Genomic DNA, 27,112 nt, shown 5'->3' with positions numbered 1-27,112 from the left:
ACCACAGCTTCTCCAATTACAACCACAGCTGCCCCAACAACAACCACAGCTTATCCCAGTACAACCACAGTTGCTCCCATAACAACAACAGATGCCCCAACAACTACTAAAGACGATGCAACAACAACAACAGCTTCTCCCACTATAACCACAGTTGCCCCTACTTCTACCATGGAGGCTCCAACAACAACGGCTGCTCCCTTTACAACCACAGCTGCCCCTACAACTACCACAGAGGCTCCAACAACAACCACCGCTGCTCCTACAACTACCACAGAGGCTCCAACAACAACCACAGCTTCTCCCAGTTCAACCACAGCTGCTCCCACTAAAACAACAGCTGCCCCAACAACAACAACAGCGGCCCCAACAACAACAACAGCTGTTCCCACTACAACCACAGCTGCCCCCACAACTACCACAGAGGCTCCAACAACAACCACAGCAGCTCCTACAACTACCACATATGCTCCAACAACAACCACAGCTGCACATACAACTACAACAACTGCTCCCACTACAAGCACAGCTGCTGCCAATACAACCACAGCTAACCCAACAACTACCACAGAGGCTCCAACAACAACCACAGCTGCACCTACAACTACAATAGCTGCTTCCACTACAACCACAGCTGCACCTACAACTACAAGAGCTGCTTCCACTACAACCACAGCCGCACCTACAACTACCACAAAGGTTGCAACAACAACCACAGCTTCTCCCACTACAACCACAGCTGCACCTACAACTACAACAGAGGCTCCAACAACAACCACAGCTTCTCCCACTACAACCACAGCTGCCCCTACAACTACCACAGAGACTCCAACAACAACAACAGCCACTCCTACAACTACCACAGAGGATCCAACAACAACAACAGCTGCTCCCACTACAACCACAGCTGCACCTACAACAACAACAGAGGCTCCAACAACTACAGCCGCTCCTACTACAACATCAGCTGCACTTATAACTGCAACAGAGGCTCCAACAACAACAACAGCCACCCCTACAACTACCACAGAGGTTCCAACAACGACAACAGCTTCTCCCACTACAACTACAGCTGCCCCTACAACTACCACAGAGACTCCAACAACAACAACAGCCACTCCTACAACTACCACAGAGGTTCCAACAACGACAACAGCTGCTCCCACTACAACCACAGATGCATCTACAACTACCACAGAGGCTCCAACAACAACAACAGCCGCTACAACAACAACCACAGCTTCTCCGACTACAACCACAGCTGCACCTACAACTACCACAGAGACTCCAACGACAACAACAGCCACTCCTTCAACTACCACAGAGGTTCCAACAACGACAACAGCTGCTCCTACTACATCCACAGCTGCACCTACAACTACCACAGAGGCTCCAACAACAACAACAGTCACTCCTACAACTAGCACAGAGGCTCCAACAACAACCACAGCTTCTCCCACTACAACCACAGCTGGCCCTACAACTACAACAGAGACTCCAACAACAACGGCCACTCCTACAACTAACACAGAGGTTCCGACAACAATAACAGCTGCCCCAACAACTACTACGGAGGCTCCAACAACAACAACAGCCGCTCCCACTACAACCGCAGCTGCCCCTACAACTACCACAGACGCTCCAACAACAACCACAGCTTCTCCCACTACAACCACAGCTGCCCCTACAACTACCACAGAGACTCCAACAACAACAACAGCCACTCCTACAACTACCACAGAGGTTCCAACAACGACAACAGCTGCTCCCACTCCAACCACAGCTGCACCTACAACTACCACAGAGGCTCCAACAACAACAAAAGCCGCTCCAACAACAACCACAGCTTCTCCTACTACAACCACAGCTGCACCTACAACTACCACAGAGGCTCCAACAACAACAACAGCCACTCCTACAACTAGCACAGAGGCTCCAACAACAACCACAGCTTCTCCCACTACAACCACAGCTGCACCTACAACTACAAGAGGTGCTCCCACTACAACCACAGCTGCACCTGTATCAGCAACAGAGGCTCAGACAACAACAACAGCTGCTCCCACTACAATCACAGCTGCAAATACAACAACAACAGAGGCTCCAACAACAACAGCCGCTCCCACTAGAACTCCAGCTGCACCTATAACCGCAACAGAGGCTCCAACAACAACCACAGCTTCTCCCACTACAACCACAGCTGCACTTACAACTACCACAGAGGCTCCAACAACAACAACAGTCACTCCTACAACTAGCACAGAGGCTCCAACAACAACCACAGCTGTCGCTACAACTACCACAGAGGCTCCAACAACAACCACAGCTTCTCCCACTACAACCACAGCTGGCCCTACAACTACCACAGAGGTTCCAACAACGACAACAGCTGCTCCCACTACAACCACAGCTGCACCTACAACTACAACAGGTGCTCCCACCACAACCACAGCTGCACCTGTATCAGCAACAGAGGCTCCAACAATAACAACAGCTGCTCCCACTACAACCACAGCTGCAAATACAACAACAACAGAGGCTACAACAGCCGCTCCCACTACAACCCCAGCTGCACCTATAACCGCAACAGAGGCTCCAACAACAACCACAGCTTCTCCCACTACAACCACAGCTGCACCTACAACTACCACAGAGGCTCCAACAACAACAACAGTCACTCCTACAACTAGCACAGAGGCTCCAACAACAACCACAGCTGGCCCTACAACTAACACAGAGGCTCCAACAACAACCCCAGCTTCTCCCACCACAACCACAGTTGCACCTACAACTACAACAGAGGCTCCAACAACAACCACAGCTTCTACCACTACAACCACAGCTGCTCCCACTACAACAACAGCTTCCCTAACAACTACTACAGAGGCTCCAACAACAACAACAGCTGCTCCCACTACAACCACAGCTGCACTTATAACCGCAACAGATGCTCCAACAACAACTACAGCTTCTCCCACTACAAAATCAGCTGCACTTATAACCGCAACAGAGGCTCCAACAACAACAACTGCCGCTACAACAACAACCACAGCTTCTCCCACTACAAACACAGCTGCACCTACAACTACCACAGAGGCTCCAACAACAACAGTCATTCCTACAACTAGCACAGAGGCTCCAACAACAACTACAGCTTCTCCCACTACAACCACAGCTGGCCCGACAACTACCACAGAGCTTCCAACAACGACAACAGCTGCTCCCAATACAACCACAGCTGCACCTATAACAGCAACAGAGGCTGCAACAACAACAACGGCTGCTCCCATTACAACCACATCTGCACCTACAACTACCACAGAGGCTCCATCAACAACAACGGCTGCTCCTATTACAACCACAGCTGGCCCTACAACTACCACAGAGGCTCCAACAACAACCACAGATTCTCCCCCTACAACCACAGCTGCACCTACAACTACAACAGGTGCTCCCACTACAATCACAGCTGCACCTATAACAGCAACAGAGGCTCCAACAACAACAACGGCTGCTCCTATTTCAACCACATCTGGCCCTACAACTACCACAGAGGTTCCAACAACGACAACAGCTGCTCCCACTACAACCACAGCTGCACCTACAACAACAACAGAGGCTCCAACAACTACAGCCGCTCCTACTACAACATCAGCTGCACTTATAACTGCAACAGAGGCTCCAACAACAACAACAGCCACCCCTACAACTACCACAGAGGTTCCAACAACGACAACAGCTTCTCCCACTACAACCACAGCTGCCCCTACAACTACCACAGAGACTCCAACAACAACAACAGCCACTCCTACAACTACCACAGAGGTTCCAACAACGACAACAGCTGCTCCCACTACAACCACAGATGCATCTACAACTACCACAGAGGCTCCAACAACAACAACAGCCGCTACAACAACAACCACAGCTTCTCCGACTACAACCACAGCTGCACCTACAACTACCACAGAGACTCCAACGACAACAACAGCCACTCCTTCAACTACCACAGAGGTTCCAACAACGACAACAGCTGCTCCTACTACATCCACAGCTGCACCTACAACTACCACAGAGGCTCCAACAACAACAACAGTCACTCCTACAACTAGCACAGAGGCTCCAACAACAACCACAGCTTCTCCCACTACAACCACAGCTGGCCCTTCAACTACAACAGAGACTCCAACAACAACAACGGCCACTCCTACAACTAACACAGAGGTTCCGACAACAATAACAGCTGCCCCAACAACTACTACGGAGGCTCCAACAACAACAACAGCCGCTCCCACTACAACCGCAGCTGCCCCTACAACTACCACAGACGCTCCAACAACAACCACAGCTTCTCCCACTACAACCACAGCTGCCCCTACAACTACCACAGAGACTCCAACAACAACAACAGCCACTCCTACAACTACCACAGAGGTTCCAACAACGACAACAGCTGCTCCCACTCCAACCACAGCTGCACCTACAACTACCACAGAGGCTCCAACAACAACAAAAGCCGCTCCAACAACAACCACAGCTTCTCCTACTACAACCACAGCTGCACCTACAACTACCACAGAGGCTCCAACAACAACAACAGCCACTCCTACAACTAGCACAGAGGCTCCAACAACAACCACAGCTCCTCCCACTACAACCACAGCTGGCACTACAACTACCACAGAGGTTCCAACAACGACAACAGCTGCTCCCACTACAACCACAGCTGCACCTACAACTACTAGAGGTGCTCCCACTACAATCACAGCTGCAAATACAACAACAACAGAGGCTCCAACAACAACAGCCGCTCCCACTAGAACTCCAGCTGCACCTATAACCGCAACAGAGGCTCCAACAACAACCACAGCTTCTCCCACTACAACCACAGCTGCACTTACAACTACCACAGAGGCTCCAACAACAACAACAGTTACTCCTACAACTAGCACAGAGGCTCCAACAACAACCACAGCTGTCCCTACAACTACCACAGAGGCTCCAACAACAACCACAGCTTCTCCCACTACAACCACAGCTGCACCTACAACTACAACAGGTGCTCCCACCACAACCACAGCTGCACCTGTATCAGCAACAGAGGCTCCAACAATAACAACAGCTGCTCCCACTACAACCACAGCTGCAAATACAACAACAACAGAGGCTACAACAGCCGCTCCCACTACAAACCCAGCTGCACCTATAACCGCAACAGAGGCTCCAACAACAACCACAGCTTCTCCCACTACAACCACAGCTGCACCTACAACTACCACAGAGGCTCCAAAAACAACTACAGTCACTCCTACAACTAGCACAGAGGCTCCAACAACAACCACAGCTGGCCCTACAACTAACACAGAGGCTCCAACAACAACCCCAGCTTCTCCCACCACAACCACAGTTGCACCTACAACTACAACAGAGGCTCCAACAACAACCACAGCTTCTACCACTACAACCACAGCTGCTCCCACTACAACAACAGCTTCCCTAACAACTACTACAGAGGCTCCAACAACAACAACAGCCGCTCCCACTACAACAGCTGCACCCACTACAACCACAGCTCTTCCCACTACAACCACAGTGTCTCCCACTACAACAACAGCTGCCCCAACAACTACTATAGAGACTCCAACAACAACAGCCACTCCTACAACTACCACAGATTCTCCCCCTACAACCACAGCTGCACCTACAACTACAACAGGTGCTCCCACTACAACCACAGCTGCACCTATATCAGCAACAGAGGCTCCAACAACAACAACAGCTTCTCCCACTACAACCACAGCTGGCACTACAACTACCACAGAGGTTCCAACAACGACAACAGCTGCTCCCACTACAACCACAGCTGCACCTACAACTACTAGAGGTGCTCCCACTACAATCACAGCTGCAAATACAACAACAACAGAGGCTCCAACAACAACAGCCGCTCCCACTAGAACTCCAGCTGCACCTATAACCGCAACAGAGGCTCCAACAACAACCACAGCTTCTCCCACTACAACCACAGCTGCACTTACAACTACCACAGAGGCTCCAACAACAACAACAGTCACTCCTACAACTAGCACAGAGGCTCCAACAACAACCACAGCTGGCCCTACAACTACCACAGAGGCTCCAACAACAACCACAGCTTCTCCCACTACAACCACAGCTGGCCCTACAACTACCACAGAGGTTCCAACAACGACAACAGCTGCTCCCACTACAACCACAGCTGCACCTACAACTACAACAGGTGCTCCCACCACAACCACAGCTGCACCTGTATCAGCAACAGAGGCTCCAACAATAACAACAGCTGCTCCCACTACAACCACAGCTGCAAATACAACAACAACAGAGGCTACAACAGCCGCTCCCACTACAACCCCAGCTGCACCTATAACCGCAACAGAGGCTCCAACAACAACCACAGCTTCTCCCACTACAACCACAGCTGCACCTACAACTACCACAGAGGCTCCAACAACAACAACAGTCACTCCTACAACTATCACAGAGGCTCCAACAACAACCACAGCTGGCCCTACAACTACCACAGAGGCTCCAACAACAACAACAGCTGCTCCAACAACAACCCCAGCTTCTCCCACCACAACCACAGTTGCACCTACAACTACAACAGAGGCTCCAACAACAACCACAGCTTCTACCACTACAACCACAGCTGCTCCCACTACAACAACAGCTTCCCTAACAACTACTACAGAGGCTCCAACAACAACAACAGCCGCTCCCACTACAACAGCTGCACCCACTACAACCACAGCTCTTCCCACTACAACCACAGTGTCTCCCACTACAACAACAGCTGCCCCAACAACTACTATAGAGACTCCAACAACAACAGCCACTTCTACAACTACCACAGATTCTCCCCCTACAACCACAGCTGCACCTACAACTACAACAGGTGCTCCCACTACAACCACAGCTGCACCTATATCAGCAACAGAGGCTCCAACAACAACAACAGCTGCTCCCACTACAACCACAGCTGCAAATACAACAACAACAGAGGCTCCAACAACAACAGCTGCTCCCACTACAACCCCAGCTGCACCTATAACCGCAACAGAGGCTCCAACAACAACCACAGCTTCTCCCACTACAACCACAGCTGCACCTAGAACTACCACAGAGGCTCCAACAACAACAACAGTCACTCCTACAACTAGCACAGAGGCTCCAACAACAACCACAGCTGGCCCTACAACTACCACAGAGGCTCCAACAACAACAACAGCACCTCCAACAACAACCCCAGCTTCTCCCACCACAACCACAGTTGCACCTACAACTACAACAGAGGCTCCAACAACAACCACAGCTTCTGCCACTACAACCACAGCTGCTCCCACTACAACAACAGCTGCCCCAACAACTACTATAGAGACTCCAACAACAAAAACAGCCACTCCTACAACTACCACAGATTCTCCCCCTACAACCACAGCTGCACCTACAACTACAACAGGTGCTCCCACTACAACAACAGACACTCCTACAACTACCAAAGAGATTCCAACAACGACTACAGCTTCTCCCACTACAGCCACAGCTGGCCCGACAACTACCACAGAGGTTCCAACAACGACAACAGCTGCTCCCACTACAACCACAGCTGCACCTACAACTACAACAGGTGCTCCCACTACAACCACAGCTGCACCTATAACAGCAACAGAGGCTCCAACAACAACAACGGCTGCTCCTATTTCAACCACAGCTGGCCCTACAACTACCACAGAGGCTCCAACAACAATAACAGCTGCTCCCACTACAACCACAGCTGCACCTACAACAACAACAGAGGCTCCAACAACTACAGCCGCTCCTACTACAACATCAGCTGCACTTATAACCGCAACAGAGGCTCCAACAACAACAACAGCCACCCCTACAACTACCACAGAGGTTCCAACAACGACAACAGCTGCTCCCACTACAACCACAGCTGCCCCTACAACTACCACAGAGGCTCCAACAACAACAACAGTCGCTACAACAACAACCACAGCTTCTCCCACTACAACCACAGCTGCACCTACAACTACAACAGGTGCTCCCACTACAACCACAGCTGCACCTATAACAGCAACAGAGGCTTCAACAACAACCACAGCTTCACCCACTACAACCCCAGCTGCCCCTACAACTACCACAGACGCTCCAACAACAACCACAGCTTCTCTCACTACAACCACAGCTGCCCCTACAACTTCCACAGACGCTCCAACAACAACCACAGCTTCTCTCACTACAACCACAGCTGCCCCTACAACTACGACAGATGCTCCAACAACAACCACAGCTTCTCCCACTACAACTACAGCTGCACCTACAACTACCACAGAGGGTCCAACAACAACAACAGCTGCCCCAACTACAGAGGATACAACAACAACAACAGACACTCCTACAACTACCACAGAGGTTCCAACAACAACAACAGCTGCCCCAACAACTACGACAGACGCTCCAACAACAACCACAGCTTCTCCTACTACAACCACAGCTGCCCCTACAACGAGCACAGAGGCTCCAACAACAACCACAGCTTCTCCCACTACAACCACAGCTGCCCCTACAACGAGCACAGAGGCTCCAACAACAACCACAGCTGGCCCTACAACTACCACAGAGGCTCCAACAACAACAACAGCCACTCCTACAACAAACACAGAGGCTCCAACAACAACCACAGCTTCTCCCACTTCAACCACAGCTGGCCCTACAACTACCACAGAGGCTCCAACAACCACAACAGCCATTCCTACAACTAGCACAGAGGCTCCAACAACAACAACAGCCACTCCTACAACTACCACAGAGGTTCCAACAACAACAACAGCTGCCCCAACAACTACGACAGACGCTCCAACAACAACCACAGCTTCTCCCACTACAACCACAGCTGCCCCTACAACGAGCACAGAGGCTCCAACAACAACCACAGCTTATCCCACTACAACCACAGCTGCCCCTACAACGAGCACAGAGGCTCCAACAACAACCACAGCTTCTCCCACTAGAACCACAGCTACCACTACAACGAGCACAGAGGCTCCAACAACAATCACAGCTTCTCCCACTACAACCACAGCTGGACCTACAACTACCACAGAGGCTCCAACAACAACAGCCACTCCTACAACTATCACAGAGGCTCCAACAACAACAACAGCCACTCCTACAACTACCACAGAGGTTCCAACAACAACAACAGCTGCCCCAACAACTACGACAGACGCTCCAACAACAACCACAGCTTCTCCAACTACAACCACAGCTGCCCCTACAACGAGCACAGAGGCTCCAACAACAACCGCAGCTTCTCCCACTACAACCATAGCTGCCCCTACAACGAGCACAGAGGCTCCAACAACAACCACAGCTTCTCCCACTACAACTACAGCTGCCCCTACAACGAGCACAGAGGCTCCAACAACAACCACAGCTTCTCCCACTACAACCACAGCTGCCCCTACAACGAGCACAGAGGCTCCAACAACAACCACAGCTTCTCCCACTACAACCACAGCTGGCCCTACAACTACCACAGAGGCTCCAACAACAACAACAGCCACTCCTACAACGAACACAGAGGCTCCAACAACAACCACAGCTTCTCCCACTTCAACAACAGCTGGCCCTACAACTACCACAGAGGCTCCAACAACCACAACAGCCATTCCTACAACTAGCACAGAGGCTCCAACAACAACAACAGCCACTCCTACAACTACCACAGAAGTTCCAACAACAACAACAGCTGCCCCAACAACTACGACAGACGCTCCAACAACAACCACAGCTTCTCCCACTACAACCACAGCTGCCCCTACAACGAGCACAGAGGCTCCAACAACAACCACAGCTTCTCCCACTACAACCACAGCTGCCCCTACAACGAGCACAGAGGCTCCAACAACAACCACAGCCTCTCCCACTACAACCACAGCTTCCCCTACAACGAGCAAAGAGGCTCCAACAACAACCACAGCTTCTCTCACTACAACCACAGCTGCCCTTACAACGAGCACAGAGGCTCCAACAACAACCACAGCTTCTCCCACTACAACCACAGCTGCCCTTACAACGAGCACAGAGGCTGCAACAACAACGACAGCTTCTCCCACTACAACCACAGCTGCCCCTACAACGAGCACAGAGGCTCCAACAACAACCACAGCTTCTCCCACTACAACCACAGCTGCCCCTACAACGAGCACAGAGGCTCCAACAACAACCACAGCTTCTCCCACTACAACCACAGCTGGCCCTACAACTACCACAGAGGCTCCAACAACAACAACAGCCACTCCTACAACGAACACAGAGGCTCCAACAACAACCACAGCTTCTCCCACTTCAACCACAGCTGGCCCTACAACTACCACAGAGGCTCCAACAACCACAACAGCCATTCCTACAACTAGCACAGAAGTTCCAACAACAACAACAGCTGCCCCAACAACTACGACAGACGCTCCAACAACAACCACAGCTTCTCCCACTACAACCACAGCTGCCCCTACAACGAGCACAGAGGCTCCAACAACAACCACAGCTTCTCCCACTACAACCACAGCTGCCCCTACAACGAGCACAGAGTCTCCAACAACAACCACAGCCTCTCCCACTACAACCACAGCTGCCCCTACAACGAGCACAGAGGCTCCAACAACAACCACAGCTTCTCCCACTACAACCACAGCTGCCCCTACAACGAGCACAGAGGCTCCAACAACAACCACAGCTTCTCCCACTACAACCACAGCTGCCCCTACAATGAGCACAGAGGCTCCAACAACAACCACAGCTTCTCCCACTACAACCACAGCTGCCCCTACAACGAGCACAGAGGCTCCAACAACAACCACAGCTTCTCCCACTACAACCACAGCTGTCCCTACAACTACCACAGAGGCTCCAACAACAACAACAGCCACTCCTACAACGAACACAGAGGCTCCAACAACAACCACAGCTTCTCCCACTTCAACCACAGCTGGCCCTACAACTACCACAGAGGCTCCAACAACCACAACAGCCATTCCTACAACTAGCACAGAGGCTCCAACAACAACAACAGCCACTCCTACAACTACCACAGAAGTTCCAACAACAAAAACAGCTGCCCCAACAACTACGACAGACGCTCCAACAACAACCACAGCTTCTCCCACTACAACCACAGCTGCCCCTACAACGAGCACAGAGGCTCCAACAACAACAACAGCCACTCCTACAATTACCACAGATTCTCCCCCTACAACCACAGCTGCACCTACAACGAGCACAGAGGCTCCAACAACAACCACAGCTTCTCCCACTACAACCACAGCTGCCCCTACAACGAGCACAGAGGCTCCAACAACAACCACAGCTTCTCCCACTACAACCACAGCTGGCCCTACAACTACCACAGAGGCTCCAACAACAACAACAGCCACTCCTACAACGAACACAGAGGCTCCAACAACAACCACAGCTTCTCCCACTTCAACCACAGCTGGCCCTACAACTACCACAGAGGCTCCAACAACCACAACAGCCATTCCTACAACTAGCACAGAGGCTCCAACAACAACAACAGCCACTCCTACAACTACCACTGAAGTTCCAAAAACAACAACAGCTGCCCCAACAACTACGACAGACGCTCCAACAACAACCACAGCTTCTCCCACTACAACCACAGCTGCCCCTACAACGAGCACAGAGGCTCCAACAACAACCACAGCTTCTCCCACTACAACCACAGCTGCCCCTACAACGAGCACAGAGTCTCCAACAACAACCACAGCCTCTCCCACTACAACCACAGCTGCCCCTACAACGAGCACAGAGGCTCCAACAACAACCACAGCTTCTCCCACTACAACCACAGCTGCCCCTACAACGAGCACAGAGGCTCCAACAACAACCACAGCTTCTCCCACTACAACCACAGCTGCCCCTACAACGAGCACAGAGGCTCCAAAAACAACCACAGCTTCTCCCACTACAACCACAGCTGCCCCTACAACGAGCACAGAGGCTCCAACAACAACCACAGCTTCTGCCACTTCAACCACAGCTGGACCTACAACTACCACAGAGGCTCCAACAACAACAACAGCCACTCCTACAACGAACACAGAGGCTCCAACAACAACCACAGCTTCTCCCACTTCAACCACAGCTGGCCCTACAACTACCACAGAGGCTCCAACAACCACGACAGCCATTCCTACAACTAGCACAGAGGCTCCAACAACAACAACAGCCACTCCTACAACTACCACTGAAGTTCCAACAACAACAACAGCTGCCCCAACAACTACGACAGACGCTCCAACAACAACCACAGCTTCTCCCACTACAACCACAGCTGCCCCTACAACGAGCACAGAGTCTCCAACAACAACCACAGCCTCTCCCACTACAACCACAGCTGCCCCTACAACGAGCACAGAGGCTCCAACAACAACCACAGCTTCTCCCACTACAACCACAGCTGCCCCTACAACGAGCACAGAGGCTCCAACAACAACCACAGCCTCTCCCACTACAACCACAGCTGCCCCTACAACGAGCACAGAGGCTCCAACAACAACAATAGCCACTCCTACAACTACCACAGATTCTCCCCCTACAACTACAGCTGCACCTACAACGAGCACAGAGGCTCCAACAACAACCACAGCTTCTCCCACGACAACCACAGCTGCCCCTACAACGAGCACAGAGGCTCCAACAACAACCACAGCTTCTCCCACTACAACCACAGCTGGCCCTACAACCACCACAGAGGCTCCAACAACAACAACAGCCACTCCTACAACGAACACAGAGGCTCCAACAACAACCACAGCTTCTCCCACTTCAAACACAGCTGGCCCTACAACTACCACAGAGGCTCCAACAACTACAACAGCCATTCCTACAACTAGCACAGAGGCTCCAACAACAATAACAGCCACTCCTACAACTACCACAGAAGTTCCAACAACAACAACAGCTTCCCCAACAACTACGACAGACGCTCCAACAACAACCACAGCTTCTCCCACTACAACCACAGCTGCCCCTACAACGAGCACAGAGGCTCCAACAACAACCACAGCTTCTCCCACTACAACCACAGCTGCCCCTACAACGAGCACAGAGTCTCCAACAACAACCACAGCTTCTCCCACTACAACCACAGCTGCCCCTACAACGAGCACAGAGGCTCCAACAACAACCACAGCTTCTCCCACTACAACCACAGCTGCCCCTACAACGAGCACAGAGGCTCCAACAACAACCACAGCTTCTCCCACTACAACCACAGCTGCCCCTACAACGAGCACAGAGGCTCCAAAAACAACCACAGCTTCTCCCACTACAACCACAGCTGCCCCTACAACGAGCACAGAGGCTCCAACAACAACCACAGCTTCTCCCACTACAACCACAGCTAGCCCTACAACTACCACAGAGGCTCCAACAACAACAACAGCCACTCCTACAACGAACACAGAGGCTCCAACAACAACCACAGCTTCTCCCACTTCAACCACAGCTGGCCCTACAACTACCACAGAGGCTCCAACAACCACAACAGCCATTCCTACAACTAGCACAGAGGCTCCAACAACAACAACAGCCACTCCTACAACTACCACAGAAGTACCAACAACAAAAACAGCAGCCCCAACAACTACGACAAACGCTCCAACAACAACCACAGCTTCTCCCACTACAACCACAGCTGCCCCTACAACGAGCACAGAGGCTCCAACAACAACCACAGCTTCTCCCACTACAACCACAGCTGCCCATACAACGAGCACAGAGGCTCCAACAACAACCACAGCCTCTCCCACTACAAACACAGCTGCCCCTACAACGAGCACAGAGGCTCCAACAACAACCACAGCTTCTCCCACTACAACCACAGCTGGCCCTACAACTACCACAGAGGCTCCAACAACAACAACAGCCACTCCTACAACGAACACAGAGGCTCCAACAACAACCACAGCTTCTGCCACTTCAACCACAGCTGGCCCTACAACTACCACAGAGGCTCCAACAACAACAACAGCCACTCCTACAACGAACACAGAGGCTGCAACAACAACCACAGCTTCTCCCACTTCAACCAGAGCTGGCCCTACAACTACCACAGAGGCTCCAACAACCACAACAGCCATTCCTACAACTAGCACAGAGGCTCCAACAACAACAACAGCCACGCCTACAACTACCACAGAAGTTCCAACAACAACAACAGCTGCCCCAACAACTGTGACAGACGCTCCAACAACAACCACAGCTTCTCCCACTACAACCACAGCTGCCCCTACAACGAGCACAGAGGCTCCAACAACAACCACAGCTTCTCCCACTACAACCACAGTTGCCCCTACAACGAGCACAGAGTCTCCAACAACAACCACAGTTTCTCCCACTACAACCACAGCTGCCCCTACAACGAGCACAGAGGCTCCAACAACAACCACAGCTTCTCCCACTACAACCACAGCTGCCCCTACAACGAGCACAGAGGCTCCAACAACAACCACAGCTTCTCCCACTACAACCACAGCTGGCCCTACAACTACCACAGAGGCTCCAACAACAACAACAGCCACTTCTACAACGAACACAGAGGCTCCAACAACAACCACAGCTTCTCCCACTTCAACCACAGCTGGCCCTACAACTACCACAGAGGCTCCAACAACCACAACAGCCATTCCTACAACTAGCACAGAGGCTCCAACAACAACAACAGCCACTCCTACAACTACCACAGAAGTTCCAACAACAACAACAGCTGCCCCAACAACTACGACAGACGCTCCAACAACAACCACAGCTTCTCCCACTACATCCACAGCTGCCCCTACAACGAGCACAGAGGCTCCAACAACAACCACAGCTTCTCCCACTACAACCACAGCTGCCCCTACAACGAGCACAGAGTCTCCAACAACAACCACAGCCTCTCCCACTACAACCACAGCTGCCCCTACAACGAGCACAGAGGCTCCAACAACAACCACAGCTTCTCCCACTACAACCACAGCTGCCCCTACAACGAGCACAGAGACTCCAACAACAACCACAGCTTCTCCCACTACAACCACAGCTGCCCCTACAACGAGCACAGAGTCTCCAACAACAACCACAGCTTCTCCCACTACAACCACAGCTGCCCCTACAACGAGCACAGAGGCTCCAACAACAACCACAGCTTCTCCAACTACAACCACAGCTGGCCCTACAACTACCACAGAGGCTCCAACAACCACAACAGCCATTCCTACAACTAGCACAGAGGCTCCAACAACAACAACAACAGCCACTCCTACAACTACCACAGAAGTTCCAACAACAAAAACAGCTGCCCCAACAACTACGACAGACGCTCCAACAACAACCACAGCTTCTCCCACTACAACCACAGCTGCCCCTACAACGAGCACAGAGGCTCCAACAACAACCACAGCTTATCCCACTACAACCACAGCTGGCCCTACAACTACCACAGAGGCTCCAACAACCACAACAGCCATTCCTACAACTAGCACAGAGGTTCCAACAACAACAACAGCTGCCCCAACAACTACGACAGTCGCTCCAACAACAACCAAAGCTTCTCCCACTACAACCACAGCTGCCCCTACAACGAGCACAGAGTCTCCAACAACAACCACAGCTTCTCCCACTACAACCACAGCTGCCCCTACAACGAGCACAGAGGCTCCAACAACAACCACAGCTTCTCCCACTACAACCACAGCTGCCCCTACAACGAGCACAGAGGCTCCAACAACAACCACAGCTTCTCCCACTACAACCACAGCTGCCCCTACAACGAGCACAGAGGCTCCAACAACAACCACAGCTTCTCCCACTACAACCACAGCTGGCCCTACAACTACCACAGAGGCTCCAACAACAACAACAGCCACTTCTACAACGAACACAGAGGCTCCAACAACAACCACAGCTTCTCCCACTTCAACCACAGCTGGCCCTACAACTACCACAGAGGCTCCAACAACCACAACAGCCATTCCTACAACTAGCACAGAGGCTCCAACAACAACAACAGCCACTCCTACAATTACCACAGAAGTTCCAACAACAACAACAGCTGCCCCAACAACTACGACAGACGCTCCAACAACAACCACAGCTTCTCCCACTACATCCACAGCTGCCCCTACAACGAGCACAGAGGCTCCAACAACAACCACAGCTTCTCCCACTACAACCACAGCTGCCCCTACAACGAGCACAGAGTCTCCAACAACAACCACAGCCTCTCCCACTACAACCACAGCTGCCCCTACAACGAGCACAGAGGCTCCAACAACAACCACAGCTTCTCCCACTACAACCACAGCTGCCCCTACAACGAGCACAGAGGCTCCAACAACAACCACAGCTTCTCCCACTACAACCACAGCTGCCCCTACAACGAGCACAGAGGCTCCAACAACAACCACAGCTTCTCCCACTACAACCACAGCTGCCCCTACAACGAGCACAGAGGCTCCAACAACAACCACAGCTTCTCCCACTACAACCACAGCTGGCCCTACAACTACCACAGAGGCTCCAACAACAACAACAGCCACTCCGAACACAGAGGCTCCAACAACAACCACAGCTTCTCCCACTTCAACCACAGCTGGCCCTACAACTACCACAGAGGCTCCAACAACCACAACAGCCATTCCTACAACTAGCACAGAGGCTCCAACAACAACAACAACAGCCACTCCTACAACTACCACAGAAGTTCCAACAACAAAAACAGCTGCCCCAACAACTACGACAGACGCTCCAACAACAACCACAGCTTCTCCCACTTCAACCACAGCTGACCCTACAACGAGCACAGAGGCTCCAACAACAACCACAGCTTCTCCCACTACAACCACAGCTGGCCCTACAACTACCACAGAGGCTCCAACAACCACAACAGCCATTCCTACAACTAGCACAGAGGCTCCAACAACAACAACAACAGCCACTCCTACAACTACCACAGAAGTTCCAACAACAAAAACAGCTGCCCCAACAACTACGACAGACGCTCCAACAACAACCACAGCTTCTCCCACTTCAACCACAGCTGACCCTACAACGAGCACAGAGGCTCCAACAACAACCACAGCTTCTCCCACTACAACCACAGCTGCCCCTACAACGAGCACAGAGGCTCCAACAACAACCACAGCTTCTCCCACTACAACCACAGCTGGCCCTACAACTACCACAGAGGCTCCAACAACCACAACAGCCATTCCTACAACTAGCACAGAGGTTCCAACAACAACAACAGCTGCCCCAACAACTACGACAGTCGCTCCAACAACAACCAAAGCTTCTCCCACTACAACCACAGCTGCCCGTACAACGAGCACAGAGGCTCCAACAACAACCACAGCTTCTCCCACTACAACCACAGCTGCCCCTACAACGAGCACAGAGTCTCCAACAACAACCACAGCTTCTCCCACTACAACCACAGCTGCCCCTACAACGAGCACAGAGGCTCCAACAACAACCACAGCTTCTCCCACTACAACCACAGCTGCCCCTACAACGATTACAGAGGCTCCAACAACAACCACAGCTTCTCCCACTACAACCACAGCTGCCCCTACAACGAGCACAGAGGCTCCAACAACAACCACAGCTTCTCCCACTACAACCACAGCTGGCCCTACAACTACCACAGAGGCTCCAACAACAACAACAGCCACTTCTACAACGAACACAGAGGCTCCAACAACAACCACAGCTTCTCCCACTTCAACCACAGCTGGCCCTACAACTACCACAGAGGCTCCAACAACCACAACAGCCATTCCTACAACTAGCACAGAGGCTCCAACAACAACAACAGCCACTCCTACAATTACCACAGAAGTTCCAACAACAACAACAGCTGCCCCAACAACTACGACAGACGCTCCAACAACAACCACAGCTTCTCCCACTACATCCACAGCTGCCCCTACAACGAGCACAGAGGCTCCAACAACAACCACAGCTTCTCCCACTACAACCACAGCTGCCCCTACAACGAGCACAGAGTCTCCAACAACAACCACAGCCTCTCCCACTACAACCACAGCTGCCCCTACAACGAGCACAGAGGCTCCAACAACAACCACAGCTTCTCCCACTACAACCAGAGCTGCCCCTACAACGAGCACAGAGGCTCCAACAACAACCACAGCTTCTCCCACTACAACCACAGCTGCCCCTACAACGAGCACAGAGGCTCCAACAACAACCACAGCTTCTCCCACTACAACCACAGCTGCCCCTACAACGAGCACAGAGGCTCCAACAACAACCACAGCTTCTCCCACTACAACCACAGCTGGCCCTACAACTACCACAGAGGCTCCAACAACAACAACAGCCACTCCGAACACAGAGGCTCCAACAACAACCACAGCTTCTCCCACTTCAACCACAGCTGGCCCTACAACTACCACAGAGGCTCCAACAACCACAACAGCCATTCCTACAACTAGCACAGAGGCTCCAACAACAACAACAACAGCCACTCCTACAACTACCACAGAAGTTCCAACAACAAAAACAGCTGCCCCAACAACTACGACAGACGCTCCAACAACAACCACAGCTTCTCCCACTTCAACCACAGCTGACCCTACAACGAGCACAGAGGCTCCAACAACAACCACAGCTTCTCCCACTACAACCACAGCTGCCCCTACAACGAGCACAGAGGCTCCAACAACAACCACAGCTTCTCCCACTACAACCACAGCTGGCCCTACAACTACCACAGAGGCTCCAACAACCACAACAGCCATTCCTACAACTAGCACAGAGGCTCCAACAACAACAACAACAGCCACTCCTACAACTACCACAGAAGTTCCAACAACAAAAACAGCTGCCCCAACAACTACGACAGACGCTCCAACAACAACCACAGCTTCTCCCACTACAACCACAGCTGCCCCTACAACGAGCACAGAGGCTCCAACAACAACCACAGCTTATCCCACTACAACCACAGCTGACCCTACAACTACCACAGAGGCTCCAACAACCACAACAGCCATTCCTACAACTAGCACAGAGGCTCCAACAACAACAACAGCCACTCCTACAACTACCACAGAAGTTCCAACAACAACAACAGCTGCCCCAACAACTACGACAGACGCTCCAACAACAACCACAGCTTCTCCCACTACATCCACAGCTGCCCCTACAACGAGCACAGAGGCTCCAACAACAACCACAGCTTCTCCCACTACAACCACAGCTGCCCCTACAACGAGCACAGAGTCTCCAACAACAACCACAGCCTCTCCCACTACAACCACAGCTGCCCCTACAACGAGCACAGAGGCTCCAACAACAACCACAGCTTCTCCCACTACAACCACAGCTGCCCCTACAACGAGCACAGAGGCTCCAACAACAACCACAGCTTCTCCCACTACAACCACAGCTGCCCCTACAACGAGCACAGAGGCTCCAACAACAACCACAGCTTCTCCCACTACAACCACAGCTGCCCCTACAACGAGCACAGAGGCTCCAACAACAACCACAGCTTCTCCCACTACAACCACAGCTGGCCCTACAACTACCACAGAGGCTCCAACAACAACAACAGCCACTCCTACAACGAACACAGAGGCTCCAACAACAACCACAGCTTCTCCCACTTCAACCACAGCTGGCCCTACAACTACCACAGAGGCTCCAACAACCACAACAGCCATTCCTACAACTAGCACAGAGGCTCCAACAACAACAACAACAGCCACTCCTACAACTACCACAGAAGTTCCAACAACAAAAACAGCTGCCCCAAAAACTACGACAGACGCTCCAACAACAACCACAGCTTCTCCCACTTCAACCACAGCTGACCCTACAAGTACCACAGAGGCTCCAACAACCACAACAGCCATTCCTACAACTAGCACAGAGGCTCCAACAACAACAACAGCCACTCCTACAACTACCACAGAAGTTCCAACAACAACAACAGCTTCCCCAACAACTACGACAGACGCTCCAACAACAACCACAGCTTCTCCCACTACAACCACAGCTGCCCCTACAACGAGCACAGAGGCTCCAACAACAACCACAGCTTCTCCCACTACAACCACAGCTGCCCCTACAACGAGCACAGAGTCTCCAACAACAACCACAGCCTCTCCCACTACAACCACAGCTGCCCCTACAACGAGCACAGAGTCTCCAACAACAACCACAGCTTCTCCCACTACAACCACAGCTGGCCCTACAACTACCACAGAGGCTCCAACAACAACAACAGCCACTCCTACAACGAACACAGTGGCTCCAACAACAACCACAGCTTCTGCCACTTCAACCACAGCTGGCCCTACAACTACCACAGAGGCTGCAAAAACCACAACAGCCACTCCTACAACTAGTACAGAGGCTCCAACAACAACCACAGCTTTTCCCACTATAACCACAGCTGGCCCTACAACTACCACAGAGGCTCCAACAACCACAACAGCCATTCCTACAACTAGCACAGAGGTTCCAACAACAACAACAGCTGCCCCAACAACTACGACAGACGCTCCAACAACAACGACAGCTTCTCCCACTACAACCACAGCTGCCCGTACAACGAGCACAGAGGCTCCAACAACAACCACAGCTTCTCCCACTACAACCACAGCTGCCCCTACAACGAGCACAGAGGCTCCAACAACAACCACAGCCTCTCCCACTACAACCACAGCTGCCCCTACAACGAGCACAGAGGCTCCAACAACAACCACAGCTTCTCCCACTACAACCACAGCTGGCCCTACAACTACCATAGAGGCTCCAACAACAAAAACAGCCACTCCTACAACGAACACAGAAGCTCCAACAACAACCACAGCTTCTCCCACTTCAACCACAGCTGGCCCTACAACTACCACAGAGGCTCCAAAAACCACAACAGCCACTCCTACAACTACCACAGAGACTCCAACAACAACAACAGCCACTCCTACGACTACCACAGAGGTTCCAACAACGACAAAAGGTGCTCCCATTACAACATCAGCTGCACCTATAACCTCAATAGATGCTCCAACAACAACCACAGCTTCTCCCACTACAACCACAGCTGTCCCTACAACTACCACAGAGGCTCCAACGACAACAACAGCCACTCCTACAACTAGCACAGAGGCTCCAACAACAACCACAGCTTCTCCCACTACAACCACAGCCACTCCTACAACTACCACAGAGGTTCCAACAACAACAACAGCTGCCCCAACAACTACGACAGACGCTCCAACAACAACCACAGCTTCTCCCACTACAACCACAGCTGCCCCTACAACGAGCACAGAGGCTCCAACAACAACCACAGCTTCTCCCACTACAACCACAGCTGCCCCTACAACGAGCACAGAGGCTCCAACAACAACCACAGCTTCTCCCACTACAACCACAGCTGGCCCTACAACTACCACAGAGGCTCCAACAACAACAACAGCCACTCCTACAACGAACACAGAGGCTCCAACAACAACCACAGCTTCTCCCACTTCAACCACAGCTGGCCCTACAACTACCACAGAGGCTCCAAAAACCACAACAGCCACTCCTACAACTAGCACAGAGGCTCCAACAACAACCACAGCTTCTCCCACTTCAACCACAGCTGGCCCTACAACTACCACAGAGGCTCCAACAACAACAACAGCCACTCCTACAACTAGCACAGAGGCTCCAACAACAAACACAGCTTCTCCCACTACAATCACAGCTGCATCTACAACTACCACAGACACTCCAACAACATCAACCGCTGCCCCAACTACAGAGGCTCCAACAACAACAACAGACACTCCTACAACTACCACAGAGGTTCCAACAACAACAACAGCTGCCCCAACAACTACGACAGACGCTCCAACAACAACCACAGCTTCTCCCACTACAACCACAGCTGGCCCTACAACTACCACACAGGCTCCAACAACAACAACAGCCACTCCTACAACGAACACAGAGGCTCCAACAACAACCACAGCTTCTCCCACTTCAACCACATCTGGCCCTTCAACTACCACAGAGGCTCCAAAAACCACAACAGCCACTCCTACAACTAGCACAGAGGCTCCAACAACAACCACAGCTTCTCCCACTACAACCACAGCTGGCCCTACAACTACCACAGAGGCTCCAACAACCACAACAGCCATTCCTACAACTAGCACAGAGGTTCCAACAACAACAACAGCTGCCCCAACAACTACGACAGTCGCTCCAACAACAACCAAAGCTTCTCCCACTACAACCACAGCTGCCCGTACAACGAGCACAGAGGCTCCAACAACAACCACAGCTTCTCCCACTACAACCACAGCTGCCCCTACAACGAGCACAGAGTCTCCAACAACAACCACAGCTTCTCCCACTACAACCACAGCTGCCCCTACAACGAGCACAGAGGCTCCAACAACAACCACAGCTTCTCCCACTACAACCACAGCTGCCCCTACAACGATTACAGAGGCTCCAACAACAACCACAGCTTCTCCCACTACAACCACAGCTGCCCCTACAACGAGCACAGAGGCTCCAACAACAACCACAGCTTCTCCCACTACAACCACAGCTGGCCCTACAACTACCACAGAGGCTCCAACAACAACAACAGCCACTTCTACAACGAACACAGAGGCTCCAACAACAACCACAGCTTCTCCCACTTCAACCACAGCTGGCCCTACAACTACCACAGAGGCTCCAACAACCACAACAGCCATTCCTACAACTAGCACAGAGGCTCCAACAACAACAACAGCCACTCCTACAATTACCACAGAAGTTCCAACAACAACAACAGCTGCCCCAACAACTACGACAGACGCTCCAACAACAACCACAGCTTCTCCCACTACATCCACAGCTGCCCCTACAACGAGCACAGAGGCTCCAACAACAACCACAGCTTCTCCCACTACAACCACAGCTGCCCCTACAACGAGCACAGAGTCTCCAACAACAACCACAGCCTCTCCCACTACAACCACAGCTGCCCCTACAACGAGCACAGAGGCTCCAACAACAACCACAGCTTCTCCCACTACAACCAGAGCTGCCCCTACAACGAGCACAGAGGCTCCAACAACAACCACAGCTTCTCCCACTACAACCACAGCTGCCCCTACAACGAGCACAGAGGCTCCAACAACAACCACAGCTTCTCCCACTACAACCACAGCTGCCCCTACAACGAGCACAGAGGCTCCAACAACAACCACAGCTTCTCCCACTACAACCACAGCTGGCCCTACAACTACCACAGAGGCTCCAACAACAACAACAGCCACTCCGAACACAGAGGCTCCAACAACAACCACAGCTTCTCCCACTTCAACCACAGCTGGCCCTACAACTACCACAGAGGCTCCAACAACCACAACAGCCATTCCTACAACTAGCACAGAGGCTCCAACAACAACAACAACAGCCACTCCTACAACTACCACAGAAGTTCCAACAACAAAAACAGCTGCCCCAACAACTACGACAGACGCTCCAACAACAACCACAGCTTCTCCCACTTCAACCACAGCTGACCCTACAACGAGCACAGAGGCTCCAACAACAACCACAGCTTCTCCCACTACAACCACAGCTGCCCCTACAACGAGCACAGAGGCTCCAACAACAACCACAGCTTCTCCCACTACAACCACAGCTGGCCCTACAACTACCACAGAGGCTCCAACAACCACAACAGCCATTCCTACAACTAGCACAGAGGCTCCAACAACAACAACAACAGCCACTCCTACAACTACCACAGAAGTTCCAACAACAAAAACAGCTGCCCCAACAACTACGACAGACGCTCCAACAACAACCACAGCTTCTCCCACTACAACCACAGCTGCCCCTACAACGAGCACAGAGGCTCCAACAACAACCACAGCTTATCCCACTACAACCACAGCTGACCCTACAACTACCACAGAGGCTCCAACAACCACAACAGCCATTCCTACAACTAGCACAGAGGCTCCAACAACAACAACAGCCACTCCTACAACTACCACAGAAGTTCCAACAACAACAACAGCTGCCCCAACAACTACGACAGACGCTCCAACAACAACCACAGCTTCTCCCACTACATCCACAGCTGCCCCTACAACGAGCACAGAGGCTCCAACAACAACCACAGCTTCTCCCACTACAACCACAGCTGCCCCTACAACGAGCACAGAGTCTCCAACAACAACCACAGCCTCTCCCACTACAACCACAGCTGCCCCTACAACGAGCACAGAGGCTCCAACAACAACCACAGCTTCTCCCACTACAACCACAGCTGCCCCTACAACGAGCACAGAGGCTCCAACAACAACCACAGCTTCTCCCACTACAACCACAGCTGCCCCTACAACGAGCACAGAGGCTCCAACAACAACCACAGCTTCTCCCACTACAACCACAGCTGCCCCTACAACGAGCACAGAGGCTCCAACAACAACCACAGCTTCTCCCACTACAACCACAGCTGGCCCTACAACTACCACAGAGGCTCCAACAACAACAACAGCCACTCCTACAACGAACACAGAGGCTCCAACAACAACCACAGCTTCTCCCACTTCAACCACAGCTGGCCCTACAACTACCACAGAGGCTCCAACAACCACAACAGCCATTCCTACAACTAGCACAGAGGCTCCAACAACAACAACAACAGCCACTCCTACAACTACCACAGAAGTTCCAACAACAAAAACAGCTGCCCCAAAAACTACGACAGACGCTCCAACAACAACCACAGCTTCTCCCACTTCAACCACAGCTGACCCTACAAGTACCACAGAGGCTCCAACAACCACAACAGCCATTCCTACAACTAGCACAGAGGCTCCAACAACAACAACAGCCACTCCTACAACTACCACAGAAGTTCCAACAACAACAACAGCTTCCCCAACAACTACGACAGACGCTCCAACAACAACCACAGCTTCTCCCACTACAACCACAGCTGCCCCTACAACGAGCACAGAGGCTCCAACAACAACCACAGCTTCTCCCACTACAACCACAGCTGCCCCTACAACGAGCACAGAGTCTCCAACAACAACCACAGCCTCTCCCACTACAACCACAGCTGCCCCTACAACGAGCACAGAGTCTCCAACAACAACCACAGCTTCTCCCACTACAACCACAGCTGGCCCTACAACTACCACAGAGGCTCCAACAACAACAACAGCCACTCCTACAACGAACACAGTGGCTCCAACAACAACCACAGCTTCTGCCACTTCAACCACAGCTGGCCCTACAACTACCACAGAGGCTGCAAAAACCACAACAGCCACTCCTACAACTAGTACAGAGGCTCCAACAACAACCACAGCTTTTCCCACTATAACCACAGCTGGCCCTACAACTACCACAGAGGCTCCAACAACCACAACAGCCATTCCTACAACTAGCACAGAGGTTCCAACAACAACAACAGCTGCCCCAACAACTACGACAGACGCTCCAACAACAACGACAGCTTCTCCCACTACAACCACAGCTGCCCGTACAACGAGCACAGAGGCTCCAACAACAACCACAGCTTCTCCCACTACAACCACAGCTGCCCCTACAACGAGCACAGAGGCTCCAACAACAACCACAGCCTCTCCCACTACAACCACAGCTGCCCCTACAACGAGCACAGAGGCTCCAACAACAACCACAGCTTCTCCCACTACAACCACAGCTGGCCCTACAACTACCATAGAGGCTCCAACAACAAAAACAGCCACTCCTACAACGAACACAGAAGCTCCAACAACAACCACAGCTTCTCCCACTTCAACCACAGCTGGCCCTACAACTACCACAGAGGCTCCAAAAACCACAACAGCCACTCCTACAACTACCACAGAGACTCCAACAACAACAACAGCCACTCCTACGACTACCACAGAGGTTCCAACAACGACAAAAGGTGCTCCCATTACAACATCAGCTGCACCTATAACCTCAATAGATGCTCCAACAACAACCACAGCTTCTCCCACTACAACCACAGCTGTCCCTACAACTACCACAGAGGCTCCAACGACAACAACAGCCACTCCTACAACTAGCACAGAGGCTCCAACAACAACCACAGCTTCTCCCACTACAACCACAGCCACTCCTACAACTACCACAGAGGTTCCAACAACAACAACAGCTGCCCCAACAACTACGACAGACGCTCCAACAACAACCACAGCTTCTCCCACTACAACCACAGCTGCCCCTACAACGAGCACAGAGGCTCCAACAACAACCACAGCTTCTCCCACTACAACCACAGCTGCCCCTACAACGAGCACAGAGGCTCCAACAACAACCACAGCTTCTCCCACTACAACCACAGCTGGCCCTACAACTACCACAGAGGCTCCAACAACAACAACAGCCACTCCTACAACGAACACAGAGGCTCCAACAACAACCACAGCTTCTCCCACTTCAACCACAGCTGGCCCTACAACTACCACAGAGGCTCCAAAAACCACAACAGCCACTCCTACAACTAGCACAGAGGCTCCAACAACAACCACAGCTTCTCCCACTTCAACCACAGCTGGCCCTACAACTACCACAGAGGCTCCAACAACAACAACAGCCACTCCTACAACTAGCACAGAGGCTCCAACAACAAACACAGCTTCTCCCACTACAATCACAGCTGCATCTACAACTACCACAGACACTCCAACAACATCAACCGCTGCCCCAACTACAGAGGCTCCAACAACAACAACAGACACTCCTACAACTACCACAGAGGTTCCAACAACAACAACAGCTGCCCCAACAACTACGACAGACGCTCCAACAACAACCACAGCTTCTCCCACTACAACCACAGCTGGCCCTACAACTACCACACAGGCTCCAACAACAACAACAGCCACTCCTACAACGAACACAGAGGCTCCAACAACAACCACAGCTTCTCCCACTTCAACCACATCTGGCCCTTCAACTACCACAGAGGCTCCAAAAA

General features: G+C 52.1%; 4 protein-coding genes across 4 annotated transcripts; all 4 read left to right on the top strand.

Annotated features, from left to right (window-relative positions):
- Nucleotides 1–249: 249 nt before the first annotated feature.
- Nucleotides 250–3,969, top strand: LOC134033902 (mucin-5AC-like; the record flags this gene model as incomplete). Its single annotated transcript, XM_062478187.1, has 3 exons — nucleotides 250–1,533; nucleotides 2,659–2,984; nucleotides 3,501–3,969. Coding segments are annotated over 3 exons (2,079 nt in total), but the record flags the coding sequence as incomplete, so codon positions are not given.
- A 5,277-nt stretch (nucleotides 3,970–9,246) lies between these two features.
- Nucleotides 9,247–10,107, top strand: LOC134034197 (mucin-2-like; the record flags this gene model as incomplete). Its single annotated transcript, XM_062478592.1, has 1 exon — nucleotides 9,247–10,107. A coding segment is annotated over one exon (861 nt), but the record flags the coding sequence as incomplete, so codon positions are not given.
- A 4,368-nt stretch (nucleotides 10,108–14,475) lies between these two features.
- LOC134033901 (mucin-5AC-like) lies at nucleotides 14,476–20,214 on the top strand (the record flags this gene model as incomplete). The annotated part of the gene is made up of 3 exons (XM_062478186.1): nucleotides 14,476–14,979; nucleotides 17,815–18,591; nucleotides 19,501–20,214. Coding segments are annotated over 3 exons (1,995 nt in total), but the record flags the coding sequence as incomplete, so codon positions are not given.
- A 1,377-nt stretch (nucleotides 20,215–21,591) lies between these two features.
- On the top strand, nucleotides 21,592–25,605 carry LOC134033899 (mucin-5AC-like; the record flags this gene model as incomplete). The annotated part of the gene is made up of 3 exons (XM_062478185.1): nucleotides 21,592–22,329; nucleotides 23,698–24,534; nucleotides 25,003–25,605. Coding segments are annotated over 3 exons (2,178 nt in total), but the record flags the coding sequence as incomplete, so codon positions are not given.
- Between the last annotated feature and the right edge of the window lie 1,507 nt (nucleotides 25,606–27,112).

This window comes from Osmerus eperlanus, chromosome 14, assembly GCF_963692335.1.
Source record: "Osmerus eperlanus chromosome 14, fOsmEpe2.1, whole genome shotgun sequence".
Lineage (NCBI taxonomy): Eukaryota > Metazoa > Chordata > Actinopteri > Osmeriformes > Osmeridae > Osmerus > Osmerus eperlanus.
Note: the sequence above shows the minus strand (reverse complement) of the source record. Positions and strands in the feature narration are given on the sequence as shown.